This window comes from Papaver somniferum, chromosome 8 (assembly GCF_003573695.1).
Source record: "Papaver somniferum cultivar HN1 chromosome 8, ASM357369v1, whole genome shotgun sequence".
Taxonomy (NCBI): Eukaryota; Viridiplantae; Streptophyta; class Magnoliopsida; order Ranunculales; family Papaveraceae; genus Papaver; species Papaver somniferum.
In genome coordinates, this window is record NC_039365.1 from 169511219 (window position 1) to 169523064 (window position 11846).

Genomic DNA, 11846 nt, shown 5'->3' on the forward strand with positions numbered 1-11846 from the left:
ATATGATATTCACCCCAGCGAAAACCCAACAAAAAGGCTAGGATTGTTAAAGGTTGTGGTGAAGCCCCCTGTGTCCAGTTTCTGAAGAATATATAATGGCAGCCCACAGTATTTTCTATGGAATTTTTCCTTGAAAAGACTTGCAGCTGAGATCTTAGCGGTTGGATTATAGTAGATTACGTTGGAAACACCGCTAAGATCTCAACTGCAAGTCTTTTCAAGGAAAAATTCCATAGAAGATACAAGGAAAAAAAACTTAATATACTGCTCATAATAACGGAACTATTGAATTACCAGTAGGAAAACATAATTTAAAACCCCTGCCTAGAAGTCTAATGAAAAAAAGTTTGATTCCTTGTTCTTCTTCACGGAAGAACTGAGAAGCTGCATTTCTCTGCACTAGCTATTCTGTTAATCAGAAAAAACGGGTCTTTAAAAACACATAAACCTCAAATTTTGAGAGATAGATTTTGCAATGGATAACAGAATTTCAGACCATTCAACTCCTCTCTTAACAAACAAGGATGAAAAGCCTCCCGTAACCTTCGTTCGAAAATTATGGGAAGAAAATAAAATGGTATGGCACATAGCTGGACCATCCATTTTAATTTCAATCTTTCAATACTCTCTCAATTTTGTTACTCAAACTTTGGTTGGTCATATTGGCACCCTTGAACTTGCTGCTGTTGGTCTTCAAAACTTAGTCATCTCTGGTATAAGCTTTGGAGTCATGGTACATTCCTCTCTCTCCCACACTCTCTGGTTCCCTGTTTTCCTTTTCTTTATCTCTTCCATAATCGATCTTTGTTTACTTATTGTACGCAGCTAGGGATGGCAACAGCCTTGGAAACATTATGTGGACAAGCGTATGGAGCAGGGAAAATGAGAATGTTAGGGATTTACTTACAAAAATCATGGTTGATTTTACTTGGAACAGCAATACCACTAACCTTAATCTCTATATTTGCAACACTATTACTGTCATTGATAGGTCAAAATAGGGATATTGCAGAATTGGCCGGTACATATTCCATATGGATGATACCCCAATTGTTTATGTATGCATTGAATTTTCCAATGCAAAGATTTTTACAAGCTCAAAGTAAAGTATGGGCAATGACATGGATTTCATTCGGGGTGTTAGCATTTCATATACCATTAAGTTGGTTTTGTATCATGAAATGGGGTTTAGCTGGAGCAGCTGGTTCTTTAAATCTTGCATGGGTGTTACTTGTGATTCTTCAGTACGCTTATATTGCCTCGGGATGTTGCAAAGATTCTTGGAGTGGGTTTTCATGGTTGGCTTTTTCTGATTTGCTTGGATTCCTTCGGTTGTCTTTGGAATCAGCCGTCATGCTCTGGTTAGTATTCAGTCTCTTGTTTGCTATTCCATTAGTTTGTTTCAATTGTCGTACAGTTTTGCCGGGTTTATTTCCTGTCTATCGCGAAGGCCATTATTTATTATCTCATCTATCTATCGTTTATACGTCATGGTTTGAGGAGACATACGCTCAGAACATGAGAATGTTTGTGTATACTATCAATTTTACTTATGTTAGCTATTCCATTTCAGTGTGTTTACTACAATTTGACTGTCGCATAGACATATTACATCTAAGAGTTTGATTAAATAAACATTACTGCCTTATTTTTACCGCTGCAAAAACACGTTCAAGCTCAAAGTAGATAGAATGTCGCATCTAACAAATATTCAAGAATCAAAATGATTCGACTTCCCCAACTGTCATTAAACAGTATAGTCAAGTCATACAACAAGACACCAACAAGAAGTTATTGAATCATCCTTTTCTTATTTTATAATACTTCAAGATTAGAAGAAAATTTTAATAAATATTAGAGTTTCCATGAAAAAGAAATTTTAAAACTAAAACTCACATAGTTTCATAAAAGTTGTGATCTTCTTTTTTTTTTTTTTTTTTTAATAAAAAAAGATACTAGCGCTAGTATTGATTTTCCGGACGTGTCAATGCTATGGAAAAATCAGAATCATGGGAAAAGACTTGCCTCGACCTTTAGCTGAGGCAGTCAAGTAGTTTAAAGACCAGCCAAATATAACCAAAGTCCTCACCTTTTGTTCGAGCTACGTACATGTATTCTGTTTTTGTTACTCTAATAGGTTTTATTTTTACAGCTTGGAATATTGGTATTTGATGAACTTGATTGTACTTGCGGGATTACTTAAAAATGCTGAAATCGAAGTTGATGCTGCCTCTATTTGGTACGTGCTTTAATTGTTTAAATAAAATCATACTCTTTGTATTCGTGTTGATTACAATGTCGAGCCTGTGATTTCTTAAGCAGACAACATTGTTGAATGGTTTATCTTTCTCGTTCGCAGTATGAATATTGAAGGATGGATATTTATGATACCGCTGGGTTTTATTGCTGCCGTCAGGTGTTCATTTGTTCATACTAATAAAACATCCTGTAAAGTTATTTAGTTTCGGTAACTTGATTGTCTCAATTCTATATGCTAATAATGATCTTAAAGTTTTTGTTGATACTTATGATTTATCTGTTCTCTAATCTGACTTGTATAATGTCAGTGTAAGGGTCTCGAATGAATTGGGAGCAGGAAATGCAGCAGCTGCAAAATTCTCTGTTTGGGTTACAGTCTCAATTGCTTTAGTCACACAGATTGCTTTTGCTCTCCTAATTTTCATCACAAGAAACAACTTCCCGAAACTATTTACGAATAACAAGGCTGTTATGAAACACGTTAGTGAGTTAGCTGAGTTTTTATGTGTGACAATCTTCCTGAGCAGCATCCAACCCATTTTATCAGGTTCGTACTGCTAAATGGATAAACAATTGGATGACTATGCATGAGTTGGCAATTCAAGGAATGCACCTTTATAGTTTCAGTGTTTTTGACGTATCTGAATCAACAGGTATGGCCGTCGGAGCTGGTTGGCAAGGTGCTGTGGCTTATGTAAACATCGCAGCCTACTATCTCATTGGGTTGCCCGCTGGTATCTATATGGGACTCATATTGGATTGGGGTCTAGAGGTAAGCTTCAAAATCTATTAACGGGAAGATCTGAAAGTCAGAATTTTTATCCTGGACATTGAAAAAACTGATCGTCTTGCGACTCATGCCTTTAATTGAAACGCCCTGCAAAGTTCAATCAAGTTTGAATATCTCTGATCTTAAATTTATCGGTATCATATCATTGAATTTCATTTGTATGAATGAAGGGACTTTGGAGTGGCGTAATAATTGGAGTTGGTCTTCAGACAATCATTCTGTTGATAATGGCTTGGCGCACGGACTGGGACAAAGAGGTGAGTTTTTTTTTTTTTTTTTTTTGACGTTCGAATCTTTTAATTTCTCTCGTTTGTTTATTGTCGAAATATTCACGTTGTTGAGTTTTTTTTTTTTTCAGATACAATCATTGAAAAAGAGAATTACAGATGCTGTAGGTTCCGATGAGGAAGACACGTAGTTCCGTCGAAACATTAATTTTTGAGCTACTTTCTGCTTCTTTATTTTTGATTGTTACTCTTTGCTTTAATTATAGCTAGAAGATTTCCCTTCTTTTCCACTTATTTCTCATGGTGATCCTTCATGAGAATCAACTCAAAATATTCTGATGCTAGGGTTTAATTTCTAAGATTGCTTATCCACTCCCGTTGGACTATGCTGATAATTAGTTTATATTTTGATCAGTTTTTCCGCTAAGTGCGGTTTGCAGTGATCCAAAAACATATAAGTGTAGGCGAAGAAGAGTAGTGTCCTCTCGAGGCGCTATGAGTACAAAAAAAATCAACATGATGCCTAACAACTTCTTCTCCTAACGGACATGATTCTCTACTCTCTAATAATCGAGATGATAATCACTAACCATAATATTAAGAAACTCTCAATAATTTCCATGTTAATTGGTGAAACATTATAGCTTGACTGACAAAAAGTTCGGTTCGTCTCAAGTCGTAAAGATACTTTAGGACTGAAAAACCTAGTATATAATCCAGGATGTATATTTATCTCGTAATGTTTGCGAACGACTTGTTTAATTAAGATTTCGAGTTTGAAGTTTTGAACAAGCTTGACAAAATACCCAAAGAGCAATTTCCTTGGATTATACAGATTGTGTTGGAAACACCGCTAAGGTCTCAGCTGCAAGTCTTTTCAAGGAAAAAGTTCCATAGAAAATGTAGACACAGAATACCGCACACTAATAACGCGTGTGAATTACTGATTATCAAGACCAAGCGAAGACAATCGTGTACGGCTTATTCAAAATGACGCATCGGATAACCTCAGCTTAATCACGAGAAAAGTGTGAAGACCCATGCGATGTTATAGAGCACGTAAGAAAAGGTCAATGCAAGCGTGCTTTAGTGACGCATGCCAGATCCGAAAATAAGGGCTTTATTAGCTGTCATCCACTATGTAAATCCCTATATAAGGGACAAAGCGACCTTGTATTGGGAGAGATCTTTTTGAGAGTTTAGACAAGGAATTTAGGAGAGAGAAAGATTGTTTGTTCTCCAAGTTAGAGTTTTCATATTATTTTGTATCCGAATTAAAGATCCAATCAATGTTCTTATGAATTTTATGATGATTACATGAGTTTTTCTATAGATTTCATTAAGAATGTGGTTGTAGGATTTCCTGCAACTACATTTTGGCGCTAGAAAACAACTCGGAATGATATACCCTGTTGGCGGGGTTTCTTGAAAACAAGTTAGGAGATCTTCATAATTTTAGAAAAGTTTGAAAGATTCAGTGAACAATCTTTGTTGTTTCAGAAAAACAATCATCGTTAGTAAATTATTACAGACAGAAAAGATGGTGAGACAAGCAATTGCAGCAGAACAAGCGGTAGAAATTAGAAGAGTAGCAGAATTGCTGGTAGAAGAAGGAGCGAAATCACATAATCGTCAAGGATGGGAGAAAAAAACATAGGAAATAAATTCCAAACTCAAATCCAAAACGAACCAATGCAGAATATAATTATCGATTACGATAGAGTAAGCGTTCATACTTCACAAAAAAATTCAACAGAAGAAGAAGGAGAGCGAAGGACTGTAAACGAAAGATTTATAGAAGGAAATGAAGAAAACATGACGTTTGAGGAACTTTGACAGAGACTGGTTGCGGAAAGAAGGAGAGAAGATGAAGAACGTGCGAATCTAGCACGCCAGAATAATGAGTTAAGAGAAGAGAACCAAAGATTGCAAGAGCATAGATCAAAAAGCGCCACGCGCTCCAGGTCAAGGTCTAGTAGAAGAGATATTAGACAAGAACCACTGTTGGACAACATTGTTGATAACTTTCAGATAAATGAAGATTTACAGGATCCACGGGGTGAATATCGCATATAACAAAAACCGATTGATGATCGGTACGTACATCATGGCGAAGATTACCGCACACAAGAGGGTAACAGAGATAATAGGCATGAACAACAAGGCGAGTAGTATCGCGTTCGTCATGATCAAGATGATGGGAATGAACCAGAATAAAGAAGGGTGATATTACAAGAAAGAGAAATTCTACGGAATCATTACAAGCGCGAAAACGAAGCTGAGAGATACAATGACGCGCAAACCAACTTGGGGAACGAAAGGGAAAGACAGAGAAGAGTAGAAAAAGCTTAAGAACGAGAATTACAAGAGGCCGTGAGTTAGAACAATCATGACAATCGAGTGAGAAGACGCGAACATTATCGCGCACTCCATAACTAGAATGCGGAAGTTGATAGAGAACAAGGAAGAACTATAGCACAAGGCATAGAAATGACAAGAATTCCACAAGATCGCACAGAAGAAGATGAAAGGTATAATGACACACAAATGCACGCAAGGGATGAAAGAGAGGGGCGTAGGATAAGAAAAGATGAAGCCGAAGAACAAGAACTACAAAAGGTGATACGACAGAACATGCGTGAAAATAGAGAAAGGAAATCAAGGTTGAAAAGGCCAATGCAACAAGACTAAGTGATAAATGAGCAAATCTTAAGAGAGTTAGCAGAAGTAAGAGAAATAATGACCACTAGAAGAGAGGGAGGAGGCGACAATTGGATGAGGCCATTGAAGAAGCAGGAAAAACTCCATTTGCAAGACAAATACATATGACGGGAATACCTCCTAAATGCAATTTACATGTGTGCACTAATATTTTTGATGGGACAACGTGTGCGGTACAACACATAAAAGCTTATGTAAGATCTTTATTACAGTGTGAAGATCATGATGCAGTTCTGTGCAAGTATTTTCCATCTAGCTTATCAGGAGAAGCTCTAAAGTGGTTCGAGGGCTTACCCCCAGGAAGGATAAGATCATTTAACCATCTACAGTCAATATTCTATGAGCGTATATCAGTAATAATGTACTACGCCCAGGCATAGAGGAGGTGTTTGGTCTGCGAAGAAGGACAAATGAGAGCTTGCGAAGCTTAACCATGCGATGGAGAAACATGTGTAGTAACATGGTTGGTCGAGTAGATGAGAGAAACTTCATACTAGCATTCATTAATGCACTCTTTGCAACAGACTTGCTGTAGACACATATATTCAGAATCAAAAATACCATACCAATGACAGAGCTATGCGAGTATCAGGAGGAGTACATTGCTCTTGAAGAGAAACAGAACGAAATGGAATCTTATCCTGTTGCTAACAAAAGTACAAAAGATGGGAATGCAAGTCTACTCCCAAAAATAACGAACACAGTTGCAAGCACTTCTCAAGGAAGACAAGAAAAGACGATGGTCGAAGATAAACAGAAGCTAGTAGCTATGGGTAGTCGGGATCAAGAAGAATTTGAAAGAGAAAGACAGTTCAATAATCATGGAGGAAATAATAAGATTCAAAGAATTGATAACCAACCAGAAGGATATCGAGACCAAAAGAAATATTATAATCAAATTCAAGAAAGTAATAAAGTAGTACGGGAGCACATAAAGATGTCGCATCTAAATACTGCAATAGACAAACACTACAACAAAAGGGGTGTATTGCAACATGTCACAAATGTGGCAACAACCCCTATTTAGTGTGGCTATACCTTTTCGCCACATAAAAATATTTTGCCACACCCGTGACAACAACCTGGGTGGCAAGAAAAAACTTCCACCCCTTTAAAGTACAGTAGCAAAAGCTGGATTTCTTGCCACACCAAATGGTGAGGCAATAACATGAGGCAAAAGGTATTTCTATTTTTCTTTTTTCTATAATTTAAATTTTAATTATTTACTTTAAAATTATTTTGAATTACATTTTATTTAAAAATTATTTTTCCACACCATTGTCGTGGCTATGAGTGCGGCAAGACAAAGTCTGATGCCACAGCTTGTATGTAGCTAAAACTCTTTTACCGATTTACTGGCCATTGTAATATTATATTTTAAATTATGTATGGTAAAAAAAAACAGTAAAACAATAACAAAAAGTGAATCCAAATAAAGAATTTAAGTTCCATTAAATAAAAGTTGTTGTCACAAGGCATACAGAATCCCACTTAACCATAAGAAAACAAAAAAAATTACACAATGAAAACTACAGAAACCTAATAATTCAAACTTGGCCTAGTCCATGTTAAATCAACTCTTAGGCGACCTAGGTATCCAATCCCAGACGTCTGTTCCCGTTACCCACGTACCTCCTAAACAAACCAAAACAAAGACCACCAAGCAAAAAGAATATCAACAAGTGTAGAGAATCATCATGTCTAATAGAGCATCAACAAATACCTTTATTATCAAGGATGGGAGACTTACAATCATTTTGAGGTCTGTTCAGTTGGTCCCTGGATATGTAAAGCAGCTCCGCAGGTCCAAAGAGTAGCTCCTGAGGTCTTTGGCGCTGATCCAACGGTATGAAAGGCGTCGCCGCGTGTCTATTGGGCTGCTTCCCAGGCCTGTAAAGCGGCTCCGCAGGTCCAAAAATTTGCTCCTCCGGTCTGCCAGGCTGCTCCCCAAGTCTTTGGCGCTTCTCCAAAGGTATGAAAGGCATCGGCCCGTGTCTGCTGGGCTGCTCCCCAAGCCTGTAAAACGACAAATGTCTAAAAATTTGCTCCTCTGGTATGCCAGGATGCTCCCCAAGTCTTTGGCGCTGCTTGTTTGATGTTCCAATTACCCTTCTTGCCTTTAAATATTCCACCAACAATATAAATGAATAAAACAAAAAAAAATGTCATTCAGTTCATAAGTCACACGCACAATCCTTAGATTCACTGTAGAGTATGTTCACCTTAATTTCGGACCACAACCAATCCTCAGCGTTGTCATCTTGCAAATTCCAAGGCTTTTCCCAGTTCCAACGACGATATTGTTTGATCAACACACCAATGACACCGGAATATTTCACTTGGTTTTTTCCACAAGGTTTTCCTTTTTTCATATCCCAATCAACTATTTCCCTTTCTTTTTCCTCTTTGTTCTTACCAATGAAAGATGCAAAAGTGGTATCACCTCACACCTTTCTCTCTCGAAGGACATCAACTGCTTAGAGAGTAACGTAAGCATTTTGTACACGGTTAACTATAAATACATCTAAACATAACAGTACCCAGAAAAAAAATCACCAGCAGTTTCGGAATTGGAATGCTCTCCTTGCTCCACATTTTGTTGATATTCCATCGTGAACAAAATAAAAAGGTTTCCTATATAATCATACATCAGAAGAACACTCATATTAGAATCTAAGAGAGGACTGTTGGAATATGCTAATTTGTAATGTCCACATCTATTCAAGGAGCTCATACATAATACTTAAGCAAGAATATAATAAAAGAGTGAGTTTTGAGCAGCAACACTAAAACTAAGCAAATACATCTCCGTAAACAACATCATTGAGTGTTCCAAGTACTGATGTATACTAACAAAAATGAAGCACCTGAATTCTAACACAGAAAAAAAAGCCATCCCTCTCCTATCCTAAGTATGAGTATGTACAGACGCTCAATAGGATGTTAAGCTGATTGTACCTCAGAACATTAAGGTAAGTGACCAATCACACATGATATCATTAAAAAAAAGGGTAAATGGCAACAAAATCAGGAGGGTGGGAATAAATCAAAGAATTCAAACTAGGTCATGCATAAGAACCATAGTTTACGCATCATCATACACTATTCCGGAAAATAGGGGAATATAGTTTGGTATGAACTTTAACAACAACCAAAATAGAGATGGATTTTGCTGTTAATGTCAAATATAAAAACGCCATTTATTTGAAAACTGATCACTTTACATAGCACAATCTCTATATTGGGGAAAAAAATGTGTAAACAGGAAAGGTAGGCAGGAAAAAGGCATCCATATAATACTTTTCTTTCATTTCTCAGTATGACAGTGACCTCATAACAACTGCTATTATGCTAAATATTCCGCAATCCAAAATACAACCACCAAATAAATAAAGAAAAATGAATAGGACAATATCACCATATCAGGATGAATTGGGCATGCCACACTTCATTGCTTTAACATAGTTTTTATGATACACTAATTCTTTCTGTAAATCACTACAACTGAATAATCGATCAGGAGCAACAATTTGTAAAACACATTCAGCATCTTACAATTAAGTAACACCAATAAAGTAAAATGACCTAACGTAACAAAAGGGAAAAGATAGAAGTACAAAAATAAAGTCCGAACCTGAATATGTTTACCTGTCAACTAATTCGAATGCAAGATTAAGCTGAAACTAAATTCTTTAGCTCCATTAAATGCTCATCATTAGAAATGTTGAGAGTAAGACGAATATTTGTCACTAGTTCTTCCTGCTCCCAACTTAAAGGTCCAGAGGCATATAAGGCCACCATGGTGCAACGATAAGCATGCAGTTCTAATCTATGAATCTATGCTGCCAATTCCTCTTTTGAAGGATGGGAATCTTATGTTACACTACATGATAAATTTGTAAAAATTTCTTTAAGAAAGGTTTTTCTCTTATTTCTAGCCTTACTATTACAACTAATTTTTGGGGAACCAAGACCGACTTAGGAACAGGATTAGGATAATTAATTTGTATGATGAGACCAATCAAAATTATTGCATCTCAAACAAGGGAAAAAAATACTCTCACCTAAATCAGGTGTACGATGAGACCAAGCAAAATTTATGAATTCATCGCAGCCACGGAAATAGTCAGGGTGGCATCTACCCTTCTGCATCCAACTTGTATCCATCTAACCTCAACAAAGCTTAACAATGACAAAACAACCGGCTCATTTCAAAAATTAGCAAATCCCAAAATTAATTTACCAATATGATTAAGACCTTAAATTCATCAAAAATTCTTAAAGATTCAACTATCTTATCAGATTATGAAATTACTTTCACATAAGATGGGACTTATTCAATCATAAGATGGGTTCCTGTTGTATTTCTGTTTACATTGAGAGAAACTCAAGATTGATGTCAAGAAGTTAGGAAAGAGAAAGCTTGTTTCTGTTGTTTAACTCGATGAATGGTTGGGATTGAATGTGTGTTGTTTCAGAATGATGTGTTGCGTTTTTCAGGGAAGGAGACCTGAGAAGCAAGAATCAAACTCAACAATGTTCTCTCTAAATCACCAGTTTGAGAGTCGGGCTCAAACTGTTCTTAGAAATGCCTTCCTGAACGAGTATTTTCATCATAATACATTCAGCTGTTACCAATCGGCCTAAGTTTTATGCAGCCCAAAAACGGTTCAAATTATCACAATAACAATCCAAAAAATAAACTCAGATTTCAAATTATCTCAATCTATCAGATAAACATCAAAAATTTACCAAACAAACATGGAGTTTTAAGAGTTGATAATACCTGATATTGGGAGGCGTCGAGATTCTCTTTTTCCTTAACTGAGAATACAAAACAAGTCGAGATGATTTTATTTGTGGATGTGGGGAAAAAATAATCAAGTTCTAGGGTTCAAGTTGCACAGGGGAAGAAAGATTTTTAGGCTGTTCCACATCACCAAAAATACTTATCCAGGGATTTTCCCAAAAAAAGGCACATGAATCACGTGAATTGTTTTCTTTTCTAATTAATCGGATATTATTGCTATTGTTGTAATAATTTAATCGATAAAATTATTGAGAAAAGATAAAAAAATAAAAATTTAATAAATGTTTTTAGCCTCGAAAAGGAAATTTAAAATTTATCAATTATACTATCGTGCACTATTTAAACCTGTTGCCACGTCTATGTGGCTAGAAATTAAGTTATTGCCTCTTAAAAGGATAACATGATGTAAAAACGTATTTTTTGCCTCATCTATTCATATGTGTAGCAAAAATTCTTACTTTATGCCACACCTATTATTGTGCGAGGCAAAACCCCCCTTATTCCCACATTATTTATAGATGTGTGGAAAAATAGGGAGGCAATAGAACCACTTTCTTGTAGTGAAAGTCTAGGAAGAAATAATTTTGATGGAAGAGATACCAGCACCACCAAATATGGGAAATGAGCCACCTCCAGGAAGGAGAAGTGGAGAATTTTGTGCTTACCAGCGCTTCCACGGCCACGCGACAAACAACTGTAGGAATGTGAAGAAAATCATACTAAGAATGATTGATCAGGGGAAGTCAAATCAATTTCTGGTACAAAAACCACATAATTTACCACCACCACCACCACCAGAAGGTCATGCACCCAGTGCGGAGAAAGGAAGGAATACATATTTGATTGAAGTAGGAGCAAAGGCAAATAATATATATTGTAATTCCATAATACATTCATCCAAAAGCATATAGGATTTTCATGATAACGTCTTGAGCCGAGTTTTCGGAAGAGACAGTGATGGAAGAGAAATATTGAATCTTGCGAAGATATCACCCTTGAAGGAATGACAAAAGCAACCTATCTCCTTTACCTCTGAAGA

The 11846-nt window shown here is 36.4% G+C and overlaps 2 protein-coding genes across 5 annotated transcripts; one reads left to right on the top strand and one right to left on the bottom strand.

The window, feature by feature from the left end:
- Positions 1–475: 475 nt before the first annotated feature.
- LOC113306432 (protein DETOXIFICATION 33-like) lies at positions 476–3566 on the top strand. Its single transcript, XM_026555371.1, has 8 exons — positions 476–733; positions 826–1361; positions 2153–2239; positions 2360–2416; positions 2568–2806; positions 2913–3031; positions 3220–3306; positions 3408–3566. Exons 1-8 carry the CDS (start codon positions 476–478, stop codon positions 3465–3467), a joined length of 1443 nt encoding a protein of 480 aa, XP_026411156.1. The 3' UTR covers positions 3468–3566.
- Positions 3567–7460: 3894 nt separating this feature from the next.
- LOC113306723 lies at positions 7461–10846 on the bottom strand. Of its 4 annotated transcripts, XR_003338796.1 has the most exons (6): positions 10784–10846; positions 10062–10179; positions 8554–8631; positions 8220–8470; positions 7748–8114; positions 7461–7632 (listed from the first exon to the last, which is right to left on the bottom strand). XR_003338796.1 is itself a non-coding variant. In XM_026555639.1 (3 exons), coding segments are annotated over exons 1-3 (519 nt in total). In that variant the 5' UTR covers positions 8370–8544; the 3' UTR covers positions 7461–7630. The 4 variants fall into 4 exon arrangements, 1 of the variants encoding a protein (XP_026411424.1); XR_003338795.1 differs by having other exon boundaries at positions 8554–10179; XR_003338794.1 differs by having other exon boundaries at positions 8554–10803.
- Positions 10847–11846: the final 1000 nt, after the last annotated feature.